Here is a 22,520-nt window from a genome sequence, read left to right on the forward strand (position 1 = left end):
TGTCTCCTAGTAAATTGAATATGTTTTTTTGTCTGTACTAATTGATGTGCCAATTGTTTTTGATAAATCCAAAATACATTTTTAATTCTTAAATAGTTTGATTAGCCTGACTTACAATCCAAAAACCTACAAAGATTGACTTAAATCAAAGATAATAACTTAAATAATGAATCACTTAAGACTATTTTTCAATAATAAACATTTTAGCAATTTGAACACATTAAGTGATATGGTAGCTACATTTTAAAGACCACAATTGCTTATTCTTATGAGACATTTTCAATCTAGAAGACAGTAATTGCAGCCCTGGTGTAAAGTGCTTCATAGTGGGCACATGTTAGCAGAGGATCTTCCCACAGGAAGAGACCTTGCAGTTTTTTTTTCCCAGCCTTTAATTTGACTTGTGTCTCTGACCCCATCACTTCCTGTGTTCCCCTTTTCCACCACCCTTCCCCCCCCCCTCCCAGCGTCAGCTACAACACTGCAGCTCTCTCTGTGAACACGACTATGAAAGAGCCATTCACCTCAGCCGTACTGTAGATATTACCAATGCACAGCGATGTGCCCCCCCCCCCCTCAGAAGAAGAGTCTATTTCCTGTTGGCTGAAATGTTCCTCCGGCCTCTGAAAAGGCTCAGTACTGCAGCAGCGTGTGTCACGTGTCGGTAAGTAGCACTGAATGAAATTGTTTTAGGATTTCCAGAGGGACATTTTTTTCAATACTGACTAAAGGAGACAACTGATGGTGCCTGATGGTGTGATCAACCTGGGACACATGGCTTATTCACACTTGTTTAGGCCCCTCCTACTTGTTTGTTGTTCCACTTTGAAGAGATTTGCTCATTAGCTGATGACATGTTTCAAACACCACTGCATTAAACAAGACCATGTCACAGGCTGAAAGCAGAGGACAGTGGTATCAAGATATTTAACTGCAAGTAATAGTCTTGAAGACTTATATTTAAATAAATGCCTGTGATGTCCCTATAGGGGAGTAACACAATGGTGATTGAGCTAATGGTCCACTGATAACAGCCTTTGCTTTTGCAGTAGGACTGTGTCTGTGGTGGCATTCCTGGAAACAATCACAATGAAGACATTGGATTTTTAGAATATGAGTTGGTGCCTAAAGCAATGAGTGGATAGTACATTTTACATCACGCGTACTGCTAAAGAGATTATGGTACCCCAAACCAACACCAGAGAGGGCTGTCACACTCATTTCTCTCTCCATTGGTAGATTTCAACAAGTATCACACTCACAGCATTGCCCTGAATCAAAGAAAGATTTATTGAAAATTAAAAGACAAAGTACTCCAAAGCTCTTGAGAACAGTACAAAAGTTATTGGCTTCAGATTGAACAAAAACAAAGTCCTACAGTTGTGTTTGGTACATGCAGCATGTACAGTGAGAAGCAGCACAGTGAGATTCACAGGACGACTTCTGCTAGTTCGCGGCAACTCTTCTTAAAAATAAACACTTCCATCAACACCTTCGACACAATCCTTTTAGGGTTTCTCTTTCCCTTATCAGCTCAAACTGCTCTTTTTCGTTTTGTGGGAGGATTTAAGGTTGTGTTTGTTTCGTTTTTTTAAAAGAACCATTTCCTGTTTATATTTTACCTCCATTAGATGTTGGGGTTACAATAATGTAGGTCTAATAATAGAATAGAATCATTCTATACAGCATTTTGTAAAGCTATGACATTTTAAATTATTCATCTAAACAAAAAGGTAGCCACTTACTAAATTAATTTGACAGTCTGAAACCTTTATATTTATCTGTCTAAAGCAAAATCAGAAGATGTTGTTGCCAAATTCTTTAGAATTTGTTGTTTTTTTAAACTGAAAACACTCAGAATGAATGAGAATATACTGAACCACACACACATACAAATGTCTTCACTTCCTAATGAGAAATACAGCTAAAGTGGCACTATATGAAAACGCTTGGAGAGTATAAGTGACAAACATCAACCGTTCATTAAAGATATTTGACCTCTCCTGTCTGAAACGTGACGGCGGTGAGCCCTGAGCCCACTTCTGATTGGTCCCGAGGAGCGCGGTATGAATCATGCAGTAACATCGAAAATGTATCACAGCCCCAACAACATAAACATGGAAATCATCTATAACCTGCCTACACTGATGGGCAGCTACCTCTTATAGCTGGATTACACAAGTAATAATATTTATTTTCTAAGGCACACATTTTTTACTTTGTCATGTCTTCAGAGAATATTTTTTTAAAAAGATACAATGAAACCAGCTGCAGAACAAAAACTTACTTGACATTTAAAAAACAAAACGCTCTGAAATGAAGGTGCTCTTCATTCCAAAGATTCTTCACTTTAACTGTGAGAAGGCTCAACTTACTGAACACATTTATAACCATTAAATGTGATGATGGGGGGGGGGGGGGGGGGGGATATCCCCTTCACCGTCACTGTAACCGTCCTCACACCTATATGTAGCCGGTGATGGGTCGAGTGGTTCTACTGCTTCGGGGCGGGGGCTTCTCCGGCGTTCTTGGTTTCTTTACGGATGACCGGCTGGCTTTCCATGCCGTCGTCGGCTAGCTCCGCCCCCTCCCCCCCGCCCTGGAACATGTCGTGTGTCCACTTCGGGCTGCTGCCCCCCTTACGGTAGACGAAGCGACCCCGGCGTGTGGGGAAGGCCCCCCTGCCCCTCCCACGAGAGTCCACCCAGGTCTTCTCGCCATCACGGTCGTCGTGCTGGAAGGAGAAACAGGTGGGGTTAAAGGTCAACCAGAAGTCCTTCACACAGCAGGGTTACTAAAGAGCAACTGTTCCTCCATGTTTTACAGTTAGGCTCAGACTGTTTTGAAAGTATCTGATCATTATAGAAATGACCCTTCAGTGATTTCAACTGTTTTTCCTTTCTCTTTGTTAATGTCTCTCAAAGTCTCGCTCAGGGTTCTGAAATCTCGCGAGAGGTGACTTGTGGCCAGAAGGCAAGGCTGTAAACGTGATTGAGAGCTAGAGAGAATAGTGTTAGTATCACAAATATTTGTATTAGCATGGCTGAATATTTAGCCAGCTGCATGAATGTAAATCTCCCCCTGTCTATACATCTCTAAATAGAAGGATTGCTTGCAGTGCTTTCCTTCAATACTGTACAATTGTTGCCCACATTTGTCACTTAGAGGGTAGCAGGTTTGTTCTGCTGTGAAGCAAACCATTCTTCTTCAAGGTTTTCTTTATCACCGTTTCATCAGATACTTTCCAATAAAATGTTGTTCAAATAATCCATATTTTGTCAGACAGCGTCTAATCAATCATGGTTAGATGATTACAATGACAACAAATCAAAGTCAAATGTAAATATGTCCTGAATTTTTAAGTATGCCATTATACATAAAAACAAAACATTCCATCCTTTTGTAAAAATAAAGTGTTCTACCACGAGTATGAAAGCATCTGCATGATGTAAACCTCACCACCTGTACGCCTGGGCTGTGACTTTTTCCTACTAGTCTGCTTAGTTAGAATAAACCGTGGGCCGAGTCAAATCAAAACGTAATTATTTGTGGGAAAGAAAAAAAAAATCCTTGGTTTTTATGTGTCATAATAAAGCCCTCCAAAATGAGGATGATGGGCTTGTTTCACAGGAACATGTTGACTTTGATGTTAGTAGTTACTAACAACACTAAAAAGGGCTCTGTGCCGGCATGCACACACAACAGAGGGTAAACATGCAGCAGGTACATGTCTTAAGTCAAGGTATTATTTAATTGTATCATAATTAAATTATACTCTGATGCCTTCAGTGTTAAAAGCCCTATGTTTTTAGGTGCATCACTAAATCATCAGCACAAGAGGCTCACCAGGTAATACTTCCTGCTCTTGGGAGTGTATTCAGGGTCCCACTCCTCCTCTGGAGGGCGCACTGCAGGGTTCAGAGGGGCGGGGTTTCCATTGCTGTTGTTGCCTGGATAATTTCCCCTGTTCCACCCTCTCCCTCTCACTCTGGGGAACTGAAATCAAAACAACGAGTTGGATTTAACTCGCAGTCAAGGGACAAAGACATGTTCTACAACAAGATGGAAGAATATTTATTGTTATGTTTAATATTAGTCAAATAATGGACCCAGGCGTGATGAGATATTAATGGGTATCAGGCATTTGTTTAGTGATGGGGTGAGGTTCCACATACAGTGGGGCAAAAAAGTATTTAGTCAGCCACCAATTGTGCAAGTTCTCCCACTTAAAAGATGAGGCCTGTAATTTTCATCCTAGGTATACCTCAACTATGAGAGACAAAATGAGAAGAAAAAAAAAAATCCAGAAAATCACATTGTCTGATTTTTAAAGAATTTATTTGCAAATGATGGTGGAAAATAAGTATTTGGTCAATAACAAAAGTTCATCTCAATACTTTGTTATATACCCTCTGTTGGCAATGACAGAGGTCAAACGTTTTCTGTAAGTCTTCACAAGGTTTTCACACACTGTTGCTGGTATTTTGGCCCATTCCTCCATGCAGATCTCCTCTAGAGCAGTGATGTTTTGGGGCTGTCGCTGGGCAACACGGACTTTCAACTCCCTCCAAAGATTTTCTATGGGGTTGAGATCTGGAGACTGGCTAGGCCACTCCAGGACCTTGAAATGCTTCTTACGAAGCCACTCCTTTGTTGCCCGGGCGGTGTGTTTGGGATCATTGTCATGCTGAAAGACCCAGCCACGTTTCATCTTCAATGCCCTTGCCGATGGAAGGAGGTTGTCACACAAAATCTCACGATACATGGCCCCATTCATTCTTTCCTTTACACGGATCAGTGGTCCTGGTCCCTTTGCAGAAAAACAGCCCCAAAGCATGATGTTTCCACCCCCATGTTTCACAGTAGGTATGGTGTTCTTTGGATGCAACTCAGCATTCTTTCTCCTCCAAACACGTCTAGTTGAGTTTTTACCAAAAAGTTCTATTTTGGTTTCATCTGACCATATGACATTCTCCCAATCCTCTTCTGGATCATCTAAATGCTCTCTAGCAAACTTCAGACGGGCCTGGACATATACTGGCTTAAGCAGGGGGACACGTCTGGCACTGCAGGATTTGAGTCCCTGGCGGCGTAGTGCGTTACTGATGGTAGCCTTTGTTACTTTGGTCCCAGCTCTCTGCAGGTCATTGACTCGGTCCCCCCGTGTGGTTCTGGGAATTTTGCTCACCGTTCTTGTGATCATTTTGACCCCACGGGGTGAGATCTCGCGTGGAGCCCCAGATCGAGGGAGATTATCAGTGGTCTTGTATGTCTTCCATTTTCTAATAATTGCTCCCACAGTTGATTTCTTCACGCCAAGCTGCTTACCTATTGCAGACTCAGTCTTCCCAGCCTGGTGCAGGTCTACAATTTTGTTTCTGGTGTCCTTTGACAGCTCTTTGGTCTTGGCCATAGTTGAGTTTGGAGTGTGACTGTTTGAGGTTGTGGACAGGTGTCTTTTATACTGATAATGAGTTCAAACAGGTGCCATTAATACTAGGGATGCACCGAATATTCGGCCACCGAAAATGATCGGCCGAAAATGGTTAAAAAGGCCCTTTCGGCTTTCGGCCGAAAGGGTTTTAGCACCGAAAAAATATCACCGAATGTCAGAACAGGCTTACGTTGGTAACCTAACGTGTTGTTGTGATGACGTAATAAAGACGCGGCGACCATGCTCGCGGCTGGCTCAGAGGGGGGGGAACATTGACCTTTGTCATCGAGATTGCCCTGAGCCTTTAACAAATCGTATTAAATAATCTGATGACAGACTGTAAACAGAATAGCTGACATTTTAACAAACTAAATAACTCAGTTACCTCTAATCATTAACCCATGTTTGTATAATGTAGTTAACTCCGTGTGTTGCTGCTAGCATACATAACACCTGACGTGGAAACGTTACTCGTGATGGAGCTACAGAGCTGCTAGAAAGACGGTCGAACCCGGTACATTCCTCCGTCTGCATGCGGTGCACTTTTGCTAAATGTTTAGACAAATTGCTCGTGCGCCCTTACATGCTAAACTCTTATTGCACTTATGGTAACAAGTATTCTCCACATCGAGACGGGTAAAGTTTAACCACACCTCGGAGCGCGTTCTCTCCGCCATCTCCGCAGTGTGCTCCGCTGCATGTAGCAGCTGCGTGTGTGTAAACTGCCCCGCCCCCTCGCACACAGACGGGGGAGAGATCTCGTCTGATCGAAAATACATCATAGACGCATTTGTTGTCTTTGCATATTATAAACGAGTTGGCGACACTAAGACTGCGATATAATGTTTTTTAGCAATAATACATGACATATATAAATGTACTGTATGCATTCAAAAGTGCTGAATAAATGTTTTATGGACCCATAATAGTGATTATTATTTAAGTTAAGTTTTGCCATAATCATGTCTATTTCCATAATCAGGTAGCTGAACAACATTGGTAAAAAATGTATACATTATATATATATATTTCTATTAATCATTTTCGGCCTTTCGGCATTCGGTTTTCGGCCAACTGTTTCCTATTTTCGGTATCGGTTTCGGCCAAGAATTTCCCATTCGGTGCACCCCTAATTAATACAGTTAACAAGTGGAGGACAGAGGAGGCTCTTAAAGAAGAAGTTACAGGTCTGTGAGAGCCAGAAATCTTGTTTGTTTGTAGGTGACCAAATACTTATTTTACAGAGGAATTTACCAATTCATTCATTAAAAATCCTACAATGTGATTTCCTGGATTCTTTCCCCCCATTCTGTCTCTCATAGTTGAAGTGTACCTAGGATGAAAATTACAGGCCTCTCTCATCTTTTTAAGTGGGAGAACTTGCACAATTGGTGGCTGACTAAATACTTGTTTCCCCACTGTATTTACGCTACATTACCTTAATAAAAACCAGGCAGTGCATGGAATATGTATGATAGTGACATCATTATCCACATTATGTTCCTTAGCATTAGGAGGAAGGAGCAGAGCAGAGAAGTGAACGTCTACTGTGATGCCGTTAGGATAAACAATTGCAAGAAGATGAGATGTCAGTTTCCCTCAGTGGAAAAGACTCAACAGCAGAAGAGAGAAACAAAGCTCAGAAAGCAACTTACGAATCCTCGGCCTCTGCCCCGCTCTGCGTTGTGGCCCTCAAAGTGGCCCCCCCGATCTCCGCCCCCCCGGTCGTGGCCCCCCCGGTCGTGGCCCCCCCGGTCTCCGCCCCCGCCGTAGTCCCGTGGAGGATACCGGTTGTGAGCGTAGCCCTCCTCTGAGTGCTCCATCCCGTCCCCTCCCATGAACTCTTTCCCCCTGAAAGCTGGAGGATACGGAGAGGCAGAGGAGGAGGAGGAAGAGGAGGATGGAGAGCGGTCCCGCTTCTTCTTACCCTTCCTGTCAAGAAAAAATGGATGTGAGTGTCAGAGAGTTTACAGACATAAAATGTATCAAAATGGTTTGAAAGTTTAAAAAGCAGATTGGTTTGCAGAGTGGTTACTAAGGTTACAGTTAGAGATGACTAGCCAATCAGTCTCAGATTTAGCATTTTCTGAAAAGTAACAAGTGACACATCTTAAATTATAACTTTATAACAAAGTTCACACAGGCAGATCATGTCATGTTTTCTTCATGTCATGGTGTCGTTAATCTGTGTGCTTGAACAGATTAGTTCCAGCACTTTAATGGTACAGAAAGAAACCCGCTTGTTGTAGCTTTATTCTCTATCCGGGTGACAGCTAATGCTAATTCAACATTTCCTTCTGCTACTTCACATTAAGCGTCTTTGGGTTCGAGAAAAGCGCTATAAAAATACAATTTATTATTATTATTATTATTAAGCTTTTACATTCTTCATACTGGAAAACTTCGACAACCTTTAATCAATACTTTTCACCTACAATTCTGTAATCACTGCACAGCTCTGTTTTTAAATTGCTATATTTTTTTTGTTCAATTTTTGTATTAATGATTAATAACTTCATTTTTAAAGTGTTTATTTTTTAACTTTCTCGCAATTTGTTTGTTCAGCCTTTCTTGCCTTTTTGGCAACAAACCAATCTGGTATCATGAATGTGTAGGAAAACATAGAAAGTGGTAATTGTTAACTTGACTCTGCTATACACTGTACATCTTTCAACATGGCAACATATTATTAGTAACAATGGTAACTACTCCTCCAAACGTTGTGTTCCCTGTGTGTTGGAACACTTGAGAGCACAGAGTGCACGTACTTGGATTTCTTGTGGTGTTTCCCAGATTTCTCAGAGGACCTCTCTCTGCTCGGCCCCCGGGAGCCTCCTGAGCTCCGGCCTCCTTCACGCTTGTAATCCTTTCCCGCAGACCTCTTACGTCTTTCAATATCCAGACGGAGGTCCATCACGTCGCCTTTGAACTTTTTACTTGGATCCTGCAGAAAGGTGGGTTTATTAGCCACTGAACCAGCTGTTTGCATAACTAATGGACATATTCAAAATGCTTTAAAATGATTTGGTAAAGGAAACATACAAATAAACAGCTTGAAATCAAACACCAGTGCATTACAAATAAAGATGCTACACATATATTAATGTGTTCGCTCAAGTGGTTAAGACAAAATACTGACAATACAAAAAATATGTTCAAAGAATGTCTTTTCACAACGGAATACAACATATTTGTGGAAACCAGCAACATGCATGTAGCATATCAAAATAAATTAACAGATTTTTCGTAGCTTGATTTTTTTCTTTTCAAGAAAAATACTTACAAGGTAAAGGCACTGATAAGCGTCCCTTGAGAGGCTTGGACTCAGGATCTTAATTCACTTCCTTTTAGCCTTTGCTTGGGTTCGTACATACCCAATCAATAACCATATCTCATAGGCTGGGGGGCTTGCTTGGCACTTACAAAACACAATTGGGCTCTTTTGATTTAGATATATGCATCCTTTGAAAGAAAAGCACAAAGCTGAACACTGCTGCTTAGGATCGTCTCAAATTTGCTTGTTCCAAATACTTCAAATTTCAAAATGGCGGGTCACCTTGTAGCTCGTCTCCTCCATCTCCTCAAACAGGTGAGAGTGCCTCTTAAAGGCACTGGGGGAAACATCGATTCTCCTGAGAGAGGAGGAAAGAGCCCGAAGGTGAATATATAAAACACAACAGGTGTACAGTTCATGTTCAGTCTGTAAACTCAAAAACACACAACTTGTTATTACTTTTGAATTAGGGACCAAAAGAAAAATGTATACTGACCGAAAAAGGCTGAATTAATTCACTTACCCATTTTATATTAATTATTTTTGTACAATTCTCATTTAATGTATACACTGAAAATGAGAGAAACAAATAAATATTTATATTGAATATACCAAAAATATCAAATTTTAAAACATTTTTTCATTTAACTTCTTGAAATTCTATACATATATATGTAAATATTTTCATCTGTTCCAAATGTATTGTTTTTTAGAAGTAAAAAAAACGTTTACATTAAATGTCCATCGGATCCATACAACTTAGAGTTAATAGTTTCTAAATAATATGTTGGCTGATTTAAGATGATCAGCTCTCATAACAAATAATATAGCTCTCTAGTGGCAAACAATTGGATTTGTGATTGTTATGTATGCTTCCCTGAAAACACTGTAGGTCATTGATGGAGCTAAAAGAAGGGTACATTACTTCAGGTCAGATTGTGAGACGTTGTGTATACCTGTGGATTTCTGGGCTCTTCCTTGGCTTCATCATTTCTACCTCTGCAGCTTTTCTTTGGTACATGGCAAAGCGCTCACTTAGAGACATGTCTGAGGATTGGAAGTGTTGAGCTGCAAATAAAGAACAACAAACTATTATTCCAGATACAGTAGTATAGTATGGTAACTGACATATAATGAAATGTACCCTGGATCCTGTCGTCCTGAGTCTGTGGAGGCGGGACAAAGCCAGCACAGGTCATACTTTACCTTTGATGTAATGCACGATTGAGACTATGTGCTGAGCGAACAGCTCAGAGGGGCTCCGGCGGAGCTGCGCTGACTGAACGTGCTGGAAAATGGAACGAAACTCTGCGTCTTTTTTAGTGGGGTTCGGCTCTCTGGGCATGACACGATCTTTAGACATGGAAGAGCTGAGAGAAGAGAAGCAGTGAGCCACATTGTACATTGACAAAGAACAAATAGCTACCATATGGCTCAAATAAAGGTGGGGAACGTTTTTACACTTCTCAATGTGCTAAAGTTGATGTTTGGATTTGTTTTATAGGATCATAGCACAAACATCATGATTGGGAAATGGGATTTAAGCCAGAGAGCATGTGACTGTTAGAGAAGCACCACACATGTTGGATTTACATTCTGTTTTAATGGAAGTGTCTCGTGTTACATTAAGAGAGAAAACAATGATCTTTTGTTAGGTCTTAACAAGTCCATGTTGGACATTCGGACATACCTGGGCATTTCATCAATGGAACCAATTTTGTGTTCAAAGTCGTCCCTTGACGCAGACATGCGACGCACAGGCGAGTCCTCGCGAAGAGGGAAAGCTCCGGGGAACAGCGGGCGCTCCTTCTCTCTGGACGCTGCAGGAGGGGACGGACTCCTCCTGGACTTCTCCTTCTCTTTCTTCTCCTTCTTCTTGGCCTTCTCCTCTTTCTTGGAGCTGTGTTTGCGGCTCCTGTACATCTCCTCCTCCATGTGATCCGCGGGCTCTGCCTCTTCAGCATCTCTGCGGCTCTTCTCTTTAGCTGACGGGTAGGACGTTGAGTAGCTTGGCTCGTCCCCCCATTTGCCGAAAATGTCCCGAGCTGTGAGGGTGGGTTTGACGTCCCCGTCATCCTCAATGTCCCTCTCTTTCAAGCCGTGGGACTTGAGGAACTCCTCTTCTCCGGCGTCAAAGAAGGGCAGGGTCTTGTCTTCCTTTGAGTCGCTGAAAGAACCGGACGAGATGTTGAAGAGATCTCCGGACTTGCTTCCTTTCTCTAGTTCTCTGTCTGTGTTGCTCTGCTCTTTATCACGACCGTTCTCCTTCTCTGCAGCCTGCTTTTTGTTTTTATTCTCAGCCAAGAACCTGAAACAGAGAACCAATCTCGCTTTAGTACGGTCACCCCCAGGTACATGACTAAAATGCATTGCACAATTTAAAAAGGGAAATACACATTGCACATAAACTGTAATATTGTTTATTATGTTATTTATTGGATTGTTAACTCCTCGTTGGGAAACATTTGGGACATACATACAGTATTAAAGTACCGTCTCATCCGTTTACTTCCCAGGGCTGTAGCGAAGATTCTTTTTTCAATCTACTAGTTGCTTGTCTAATGTTCTGCCTTGATCAATATGACATTTAAAAAAGCCCGTCCCTTAAGGAAACAGTAAAAGACCAGGACTCATATTGGAATAATCAAACTCACGTCACCACCGCCGCCCTAAGTAAGTGGGATTTCATACAACGCACAGAAAAGTAAATATCTTGAGTCTTATGTTTTTCTTATGTATTCCTCCAGGGCTCTTTGATAAAAGCTACACATGTTTGAAAGAAACATAACGTTCATCATTTGTTAGAATAATGAAAAAAAGGACATTTTATTACATTCAAAGGAGGAAAGTAGTAACAGACGTACTTTTTGAAGGCAGCAGAGATCACCGTCTTATCTTCAGATTTGGTTTCTTCCTTTGAGAAGAACCCAAAGCCGCTGAAGGAGGCCGTTTGTCCGGACTTTGTGGGGCTCTTTGCTGGAGGGGTCACGCTACCAACGGTTTTCCACATAGGCCCTTTTCCCTCGGAGCTGCTGGGGGCGTCTTCATTTTTAGTCTCTGGGCTCCTTCGTTTAGGGCTGGTGTCGTCGTCGATCCATTTCCCTCCGGACACCTTCTCGATGGCGCTGCCGTCTGCTGCCTGGCCGGATTTCTCTGGGTGACTTTCTGACTTGTCCTTGGTTTCCTTGGAGCCGTGCTTGCTCTTGCTGCTGCGATGATGTAGCGACGAGGACCGTGAGTGCGAGGAGTAGCTGGAGTGCCTGGAGCGCCGGGATCCCTTGGAAGACGAGCGGTCAGAGTAGTGGGAGCGGCTCCGGCTACCCGAGCGCTTTTTGGGTGTGCGGGAGCGTGAGCGCCCCCTCCTCGGACTGTGGGAGTGGTGGTCCTGGTCATGGTGGCGATCATGCCAGCCTCCGCCTCCTCCGCCTCCACCGCCACGCCCACCATCACCGCCTCCACCACCCTGCCAGTTGGCCTTGTATCCGTAGCCGCCGCCGCCTCCTCCTCCTCCGCCTCCTCCTCCTCCTCCTCTGTTCTGGTAATGGCCGCGCTGGTAATACCCTCGGTTTCTGCCGCGGTAGTGGAAGGGCCTCCGGTAGCCTCGGTTGTAGCCTCTGAAGCCCCCTCTGTTGTTCTGATAGTCCCTGCTGGGATAGTTTCTGGACGGAGAGTGAGAGCGAGAGCGGGACCGAGACCTGGAACTGGAAGATAGAAGGGGGAGAAGAAGAACAAATATATGTAATTGAGGGTAAAGTGTGTGTCCTACAAGTAAAGAAAATTATCATCAACATGACAATTGTTTTAAAAGATCATATTTTTGAAGCATGGCTGTCCTGTGTCTTAATATGTCCTGCAATTGTGAGTCACATAGTATTAGAGTTCAGAACTTGATTTGATGTACGTTATGTGTAAATATGGAGTTATATTCCATCCCTGTCTTTCCTGTAATGAACATCAGTGACATCAGTCATCTGTAATCAAATAATGAATAACTCCTTAATTTGTAGAAAATAATGGTTAGTTGCAGCCTTATTATATTTGATCACTAACAAGAGAATGGCTGAAACATAAGACTGATAATTCAGTTACCAAGCCGATATGACCAGAGTTACGACAATTTCCCAAAATCTATCTTATTGTAGGAAGCTTTGAAATTGAACAAATATCAGACAAACTTTTCCTAACTGTCCTTTTATGGTGAGCCTTGAGAAGAGACTGAGATCTACTGCTGCCCAGATGTCAACAGGGGGCGATGTATTCTCACGGATAACCGAGTCATAACTCCACTAGGCACAGCGATGTCTCACTCAGAGGCATAGATCAACAAGACTTCAATTATATTTATAGAAGCCACGCAAAGGTCTACATTTTTCACCATGAACAATTCCTAAAAACCGCAGTGCAACACTATGGACAAAAAACTCGACTGTGATAGCAAACTTAACACCAGGAAATTGAAAATGAAGTTAAAAATGAATACATTCAAAACATTGAATCTTAGCTTCATTTATGAAAGACTACAAATAAAAGCCACACAAACAAAAATGTATTTTAGTCACCAGACAAATGCATAAAAAAATAGGTCCACTTAAAATCGAAAATTGTTTCACAACAGTCAAACAATTCCAAAAACAATAGAGGGGGCAGTCGACCTGCAACTAGCGTGTTCTGTAAAGTACAAATTACCAATGGGGTAGCTTCAAAAAGGTCTGCAGTAAGGAATATATAAGACTTAAATACGAATATTTCCTTACATTGCTTTGCTTACGTGCTGGTACTTCTGCCCTTTCTCCAAACACAGTGTGTGTCGCAGTCACCTATTGTAGATATGAACAAGCGCCTCAAACAACCCCAGTTCAAACTATCTGAACTATCCCTTTAAAACGATACCTGTGCTGATGGCCTGCAACAAAACCATTACGTTTACAAGCAGATGCCAACTACTTACCCGTTGCGCCTTTTCATTGGAGCAGAGCACTCCTGGACAACAGACAATGTTTTCCCACAGGCAAGACAGTGTGTGTGGCTTTTATTTATGAGTAGGACAAAGAGTACACGCAGGGCCCAACCTGCTCTAATCCACAGAGGGAGGTGGCAGTGAAGGGGGAGGGACATACAATAGAGCCAAGAGTACTAGCTCTCTACTCCTTTTCCCTTTGGACAATCATTGACATGCAGTGTAACAATGCTCTTCAATGGATAACATCCAGTCAACAACTCGCTGTCTGTGAAAGTGCTTTAACCGTCAAGCTCTAAACACAAACATGAAGTGACAAGAACAAGCGTGGGAAGCCCTCCCTCACTTAAATAAGAAACAACATTAAAACGTGCCACAAACATACACCAGATGACTGGAGGCTCCTAACAAGAAAGAACGTAAGCTGATGCAAATAGTTTGAGTCTTTGGCAGCCTGTCACCCACACAGGAAAAATATGTATGCAAATTCAGAGCTAACCTTGAACACTTGGGGCCTAGTGAAAGGAGGGCAATAAGGGACTTACTACAAGTTACATTTGAAATGTACTAGAATCCACCAAAGGCTTCATACAAATGTTTTCTCACATAGTATTCCCCATCAGTAACTGAAACCCCATCATCCCCAATAGTAGGCTATTTTTATTTGATGTACAGCACTTTGGCTCGACCAAAAAGCATTTATAAATGTGCTATATAAATAAAACTTGATTTGATCACCTATATCTCTCCTTGTGTAAAACAGGTGGGATACCATCTTAATTAGACTAATTGCAAGAGAGACAGGAGTGCTGTATCACTAAAGTAAAATGGCTGTCATGATGAAGCAACTGGTGAGTAAACACACAACTGAAACATGAGCTAAGCATTTCGTAGTTGTTGTGTGCTCCCCTACAAACAGAGCCAAACAGATATAAGAACACCAGTGTACTTAGCTAGTGGTTGTGTGTGTGTTTCCTGACAGCACTTACTTGTATCAGAGTAAAACACAGTCTGAATATAAGAAAATCCATGAAGGAAACTATAAATGTGTCGCCGTTTAGGGAGATATTAAATAGCAATAAAAGCAGCAAGTGAAAGTCTATGAGTACTAACACCTTAGTCATTGAGGGTTGTATAGCTGTCGAAGACTATCATTCAAGCACTTTTAAGATATCTAACCCCACAATTTCCAGATTCTTCCAGACATTAATATCCAATCTAATATATGTTCCTTTCACTCAATTCCTTTAAACCCACAGAAAACAACATATTTAGTAAGCATTTCAGTGATTTCTACACACTGAGATCTAGAGTCAATCCCTTTTAAATTCTTTTCTAAGAACTGCACAAAACATGCTTTATGATTATGTGATATTATGAACTCAAACACCATGAGGCAAACCTGGATCTATTCATCCCGTGCACAACAAGGAAGTGATCAAGGTTCGAGTCAGACACGGCAAACTTCATTTACCTATAGCGACGTTTTCTGGATCTGGAGCGGGAGCGGCTTCGAGAGTGAGATCTGGAGTACGATCTGGATCTTGACCTGGATCTGGAGCGGGACCGAGCTGGAGAGTCCGGAGCCTTGGACATCTTTGCACTCAGGACCGCTTAGATATGCCTTTACTAGAAAACAAAGAAGGGAATTTTATAAGAGGATAAAAACAATCCTCCATATGCATCACGATTGGACAGCTACGTAATAAAAACTGGAATGATTGTTTTGAACCCAGCAAAAAGTGTCCACACCCCTCCACTGAGGGTTCTTTTTTGTACTATTTCCCAACCGCTTATCATCAATCTGTGAGCCATTTAGATGCAATGTTCCACTAAGGTTAACAAACAGAACTTCAGTGCAGTGACCTTAAGCCCAAAGCTGACTACTGAACCTACACTAACTGCTAATGAGAACAACATGTGCAACATAGAATCACTTATTTCAACCAAATGCTTCAGAACACATTTGTTTTCTTTATACATTTGCTAGTTTCTGCCAAGTCAAATGAAAGAATGAACTTGAGCAGCATCTGTCTAGCTTTGGGCCTAGAAATGTTATTATAGAATATGTCTACAAAATGGAGATCAGGATGTCTCACAAAGCAGCAGATCTGGAGCCGGGAGAGCAGTGGGTCAAGGAACAGCTTTTGCCCCTACAGTGACTTATTCATTCTGATAAGACAAGATGGTTGTGAAGAAAAAAAGAAGAGCATTTTTCCGCTGGGGAATGGCTTTCACATTACATGGCCTGTGTCAGGGATTTCTTGTGATTGTCCTGTGTGTCTCACAATCTCTTCTGCTCTGTCTTTTCAGTACTATGGACAGCGGCACCTACACAAGCATTAAGCTACTTATTTCACATTACAAATGCCCAAAAGCCAACAGTGTATCCACCAGCGTTTCCACCAGGGGGCGTCTTGCAGTCATTTGACGCCCTTACTCAGCTCGGGACGCCCTGAACGCGAGCCGAGGGCGTCCAAAAAATATGAATAATTTGAGAGAAGATCGAGCCCTCTCAGCCCTGGTCTGGCTGACACACTGGTATCCACCCTTTGTGTTTGCATCAGAGGGGGGATTTGAGTTTGAAACACCAACTTCATTTGAGTCAGAAACGTTTGCTTTTTTATTCCAGATTGTTTTTATACCAAACGGTGGGATGCCTGTTTCTTTCATGTTTGAAGGGACAACAGTTGCTATGTGCCAAACCTTAGATGCAATATACAGGGTTTCCCCTGCTTGTACACATCTAAAACAGGCCTCACTGTTCTTTTGCTGAACCTCAAACTTCAATATAGTTATTAAGTCCTCACTGCATGCCTTCATTCTCCTGTTTGTTATTATTCTCAACTGAAGATGCCACGGCAAGAACATGTTCCCACCAGTTATGAAACTTGTGATATAGGTGTTACCATGAGGCTAAACTGGACATTTGTACATGTATAGATATTCATTGATTACACTTAATATCTGCAGAGTGCTTTCAATCTGAAATATAATTGAAATGTAATTATTGCTCTTTTAAACTAGAGACCATCTCATAATGGGATCACACCAGACGCAGAGCTACATCAGGCCAGGGGAGTAAAGTGGGAGGCCCAATGGACACTTCCCCACTTTCTCTGCCACTATTTCTGGTACCCTTATTATTTCAATTGTACGGTCAACATTATGATTGTATGGTGCAAATCCTAAGAAAAGCAGGTTTCATATGCAGACCTGTGTAAAGTAAAAATAATAGCCTAAAAACAACTAAAGACGTTATAATAAGCATTATTGGTAACAGAGTTTGTATCGTCAGCATCACGTATGCTTCTGTTCTTCAGTCTTGCCCTGAATGATGATTACAAAGAGGTGCATCAGTGAGTTGACTTTCTCCACACTATATCTACTGCATGCTACCAAAGCCTCGCTCTCTCCTTGACATCCAAACAAAAACAGAAGTGAAAGTAAACTTAATTCATTTCAGGCTTTTCCATTTCATCACTGGCTAAGGTATTTCAGCTTTCACAGTTTTACGGCTTCTAGATATCTAATACAAATAAACCATCATTTCCAGTGACGTTTAGATATGCAATGCTGTATTATGAGAGACATATTGGGTGCTCTGATGCAGTTAATAATTGTGGTTGTGGTTTACCCCGCTAAGTAGCCGGACTGGCTGTGAGGGTTGCTGTTTGAAGACTTGGTGCATAGTCCATTCAAAGACAAACACATTATAACCGGGTAGGCAAACATCTGTCAAACTTGCAAAACCAGAAAGGCCTGAGACACTGACTACCAGTGGTGGAATGTAACGAAGGATCTTTACTCTGATGCATTGAACTTGAGTACAATTTGAAGTCATTTTACTTAAATAATACACTTTCATGCTATTTTGTACTTCTACTCCACTACATTTAGGAAGCCGATAATGTTCTTTTAACTTGGCTGCATTTATTTCACAACATCACAACGCATAAACCAATAATTAATGATAATATATTATGGATAACAACCAGTCAGCCGTATACAAAAGAAATAGCTCCAGCTTTATTAGTTGCAACTGTATCTAATCCAGTAATATAATACTAAAACAATCATAGTAATAATGCATGGATAATAATAATAATAACCATAATTATAAATAAAGCATACAATAAGCAAAAGAGCACCAGTTATAAAACATCTATTAGATCAAAAAATCAGTAATGGTATATAATAATAATAATAATGAAAAACAAATAAGCTTCTGTATTCTGGAATACATATATATATTACTTCAGTAACATCAAGATGCAGATGCGTTATACTTGTAACGTGTAATCATTTACCACTGTAGTGAGTAATGATCATTTTAGATCTGTTAACTTCTCCCCCCACTGGGCCTATGTGACACCAACACACACCACTGGGTTTCATGGCTCATGTGGTCATTTTGGTTATACATTTAGCTAGTTAACTGCGTACATATCTGCCATTTAAAGCTATGTGCATATAATATAATACCTGTGCACCACAGAGAACATGTGCCACCACACCAACAACAACTACACTGATATAACACATATTAATAAAGTAAACAAATTAAGTGAGCTTTACTACAGCATTGTAATCAATACTAGAGTCAGATAAAACTGACTGAAGCTATCGATACTGAGAGCTCCAGCGTTACAATAAGAAACACAGATACAGACTTCAACTATCCTCTTAGCTACACAATTACATTGCATTTACCTTATCCCGGTGCAAACAAGTCTGTACAAACTCGTTTTGATGAATAAATGCTGCAGAAGTTGAGTAACCTTTGAGGCCGAGCTGCTCGACTGGTCCCTCCTTCCTGGTTTTACTGAAGCAATTTAACGGATGTTAGCAACCTGGCTAGCTTGTTAGCAGTGATTCCGTAACCAACTGCTAGGCCAACCAAAACAGACGCACTGCGCCTTCAGAAGAGGCCAGGTGCTAGTGCTGCCATGTCAGTCGACATTAGACATGTCTGTGGAGGATTTTAGGTGTTTGTCAATTGTGCTAAATGTATGTTTTTGACAGAATTTAGATTTAACGAAAGCTAACGATAAACAGATACAGTTAGCTCACGATGCTATCCTCACTACGCTCACATCACGCGAGACTTTCTGTCACGTGAAGTGATGTCAGGGAGGACACTGGGTAAATTAGAATAAAAAACGTTTTTTAATTCTGCTTTTATTTATGTTAAACCTCTGATTGACATGTTATCTTGGACTCACATTAGTTGACATTAAATAAAGTTTTTTTTCTTCATTCTGGACAGAAGTTATTTCTTTTTTTAAAATCTCTTTTTAATGGTAGCCAACATTTTGTATAAATGATATGGACTGAAAGGAATCCTAAGCATGAATTTAACGATTCAAACACTAAACCAAAAAGCTGTCTGGATATGGTCATATACAAGGCCTTAAGAGCTCTACTAAATGTATGTCTCGTGTTTTTTGTAATAACAGTATTCACTATGCAGAAAGACCCATTTCCGATGTATATTTTACACTTAAACAAAATACAGTAAGCTTACAATATAATTAAAAAGCAAATAAAAACCCATAGCTCTGCTTCAAGGAAATATAAGCTGCATTGCAGGTTTCCACCCTCAAACCCACAGCTGTCCTTTAGCTTGACGTTGATGTCCGTTGGGTCTGTATTGTTTCTAATGCTGTGCACTATTTTTATCAAACTAAAGCCACGTAACGCCTCCTATCACAGACACAGATTCCACCCTAAACCCCACTCAAGGTCCATCCGGCCTAGGCCAAACCCAAATACACTCTAGGGGAACTGAAGTTGTACACTGTCTCTTCTCACTGACCTGTTTTTGGTTAAAGATGTATGAGAGTTCGTTGTAAATAAATAATAGATCTGCACAAAGACTTCTTTCATATTGTAAGAATCTGGCCTTCCACTTGAGGAGTTTAGTCATGTCTTTCTGTGTTCGGAACAACATGTCAGTGTCTATTCAAAGCTAGTGAATGTAGGCCAATGTCATATTTTCCTTCAAATATAGAAGATAAGGCATTTCAAATATGGATACAAACTGAATCACTGGCTTCCTTTCCTGCAAACTGTATCAACCCTGCACACCATCTGTTCGGCTCCTGGGAACTTGTTAATCCCACATAGATAGTGATGAGGAAATAGATCCTCAACAACAAGATTGCAGTTTCCAAACAATCTTTCTTTCCATAAAGTTATACTGACTTTAATGTTTAAGTAGTTTTTGACACTACTCACAATTATATTGTTTCCTGTGCATACACTTTTTGCCTTGAGTAATGAACAATATATTAATGCACAAAAGTTTTTTTAAAGGACCAATATGCGTATTGTGCGAGAATAATAAGTTGATGCGGTGCAGTAATGTTTCATAACCACTATGTTAAAGCCAGTGCCATTCTTTCAGCATTCAATTCAATGATAAACTACAATCTGTTCTCCATGCACATATCTGATATATTCCATGTATCCATATCATATCTTGTTTTTTTATACATAATGCACATTACTCTGTAATCTCTCAAAAGCTGTCTCAGAATATGTATTCTGTGCATTGACGATACAAATGTATTAATCTGATAAAGTACTAGTACCTGTCACTCATAACATTATTTTTGCTTTGGTTATGAAATACACACTAAAACTTAAATGCTACCACATACATGAAGGCACCTATATATAGAGTGTATTATTCAATTTGTAGTTGTAATATTCTGCTTTCTATTCAATGTGTTTATGTGTTCAGTCTTTGATTTTCCTTTTTGTTGTTTCTTTTAGTTCTTGTACTCTGTACATGTGCAAATGGAAATTACGTCATATCAACTTGATGTTGAATTTCATCCCCAAATAAATAAAGTCATTGTGTGTATTCTTACTGCAAAGATTGCAGGACAAAGTTCATCTTTCAAATAATCAATTTAACAAAAACTGAGACTGGTGCATAACAACCCTGAAGGCTGTCATCACAGTTCAAGCACTGAGAGAAGTAGCAGCAAAGCCTTAAAGCAACTGTGTCCTCCGTTCTGCACGATAATAACATGTCATCTAGTCCACAGCCTGAATAGTAGACCTGGTTTGAATTTTTACAACTCCTCACGGCACGCATGGTCAAGTCACTCCTCGTTGACCTTCGACAAAGATATGCAAACAGTTCCTATTCACTGTCCTATTCCCTTTGCAGCACAGGTGTTGGGCACTTTGCCGTGCCAAAGTTAAAATTATCCCTGACAGATCTCTCCTTTGGCTCCTATGTGGGAGCAGACATGGCTCCTTGTCTGTCACTCAATTTACGAGCTGCTAATGGTCTCACTGGAGCTTAGAATTCCAAGGGGCCGAGGACAACTCTGCCCAGTGAGGTCACAGATGAAAGTGAAATAAAAGTCAGTTAGATTAAAGGGATTGTGGCCACACCGTGAAGCTTGTGGAGGGTTTGTGTCATCATTCAAAATAGAACGAACAAGCAGCGAGCAAGAATAACATTATAGCAAAAGAAACCCCAAAAAATATGAAAAATATTATTTTGTATTTAGTGACAAGATCTTCTTAAATGTGAAGTTAATGTAGAAAAGTGTTATCAGCAAAATGTATAATAAATCGTAGTACCCATGCAGAATGTCTCCTTTCAAAGGATTGTATTATGATCCATTATTATATTATGATTCTGTTTTTATCACATTATGTTAATGTTGACGTTCATAATTTTTTACTTTGAAATATATAATATTTGTCTCATAAATATAGTAAAAGTACCATCAAATATAACTACTTACAGTACAGTGCTTCTCTATGTATACTTAGTTACAATCCACAAAGGTTTGCTTCTGTTGTTTAATGTTTTATTCATATTTGTTACTTCCTTTATTTTAATTGTTGCTCATTTTGGTTTGTATTTCTTGTGTACTACCCTCTGTCACTTTATTTAAAGATTGTATATCCGTTACTTCAACAGAACAAAATACATTGAAGCCTAAATCTCAAATGACAAAGACCACTTTCATAGAGAGAGTAGAGCTCAGCAATGCTAAAAACAAAGCTCAAAACACGTAAAAGGGAGAAAAGGAGAGGCTCACCTTGCAGGGGAAAGTGAGAGTGAGGAGAGAAAAGTGAGACGTCTCCGTGCTTCCTGGTTTGCAGAAACAAGTGAAGAAGAAACCTCTGGGATGGCAGTTAAGAACCCAACTGTCTGACAACAACCACTTGGTGAAATCACATCTCGAATATAAATAGTTGACTCTCTGGAAGCGTTGTTTGAAGGGATCATCTGTGACTTACAGTGTGTATGCTCCCATTAAGATGCCCACAGAGAAAATAAAGACGTTTTATTTGATGACTATTTATATTTGATTATAACTAACTTTCGTTTTTAAGTATTAAACATACTATGAAAACTCACAACACCCTCTTTTCAAAACGCAAAGTTATCAAAATAGCAACAGAAAAAATTGTAAGCACATACATATTCAAAAACCGTCAAGAAGCATTCTCATTATGGGTTTATACAAGAATATGATTGATCATGTATGATTTATTAATTAACTTTCGTTTTTTAAGTATTCACTTCATACCATGATCTCAATTAACTTTCGTTTTAAGTATTCACTTCATATGAAGATCTCAACACTATAGATCAAAGGTTTAACATCATGTAATGCACTGTTATGTGAAGGATGAGCAGGTTGTCTCACATGATACATTACATACTTTATTAAATGTGTACCCTATTGCCTTTTGCTGTAGTCCTGCTGGTAGCCACACTTCAGGAGGCTAAGGCATTCACAGACACAGAAGCTGTTTAGTCAGGTCGATATCTCTGCACCATGTGGGACATGAGATAACAGCATGAGACAATGTCC

At 40.5% G+C, this 22,520-nt stretch overlaps 1 protein-coding gene across 2 annotated transcripts; it reads right to left on the reverse strand.

Moving 5' to 3' along the window:
* Nucleotides 1-1,266: 1,266 nt before the first annotated feature.
* Nucleotides 1,267-18,772, reverse strand: thrap3b (thyroid hormone receptor associated protein 3b). 2 transcript variants are annotated; one of them, XM_034200732.1, is made up of 11 exons: nucleotides 18,379-18,772; nucleotides 15,140-15,294; nucleotides 11,573-12,409; nucleotides 10,399-11,016; nucleotides 9,915-10,078; nucleotides 9,665-9,776; nucleotides 8,991-9,066; nucleotides 8,203-8,378; nucleotides 7,090-7,366; nucleotides 3,847-3,996; nucleotides 1,267-2,734 (listed from the first exon to the last, which is right to left on the reverse strand). In XM_034200732.1, exons 2-11 carry the CDS (start codon nucleotides 15,259-15,261, stop codon nucleotides 2,495-2,497), a joined length of 2,772 nt encoding a protein of 923 aa, XP_034056623.1. In that variant the 5' UTR covers nucleotides 15,262-15,294; nucleotides 18,379-18,772; the 3' UTR covers nucleotides 1,267-2,494. The 2 variants fall into 2 exon arrangements, with proteins under 2 accessions (XP_034056623.1, XP_034056625.1); XM_034200734.1 differs by lacking the exon at nucleotides 3,847-3,996.
* Between the last annotated feature and the right edge of the window lie 3,748 nt (nucleotides 18,773-22,520).

The sequence above is a fragment of the Gymnodraco acuticeps genome, unplaced genomic scaffold (assembly GCF_902827175.1).
Source record: "Gymnodraco acuticeps unplaced genomic scaffold, fGymAcu1.1, whole genome shotgun sequence".
Classification (NCBI taxonomy): Eukaryota; Metazoa; Chordata; class Actinopteri; order Perciformes; family Bathydraconidae; genus Gymnodraco; species Gymnodraco acuticeps.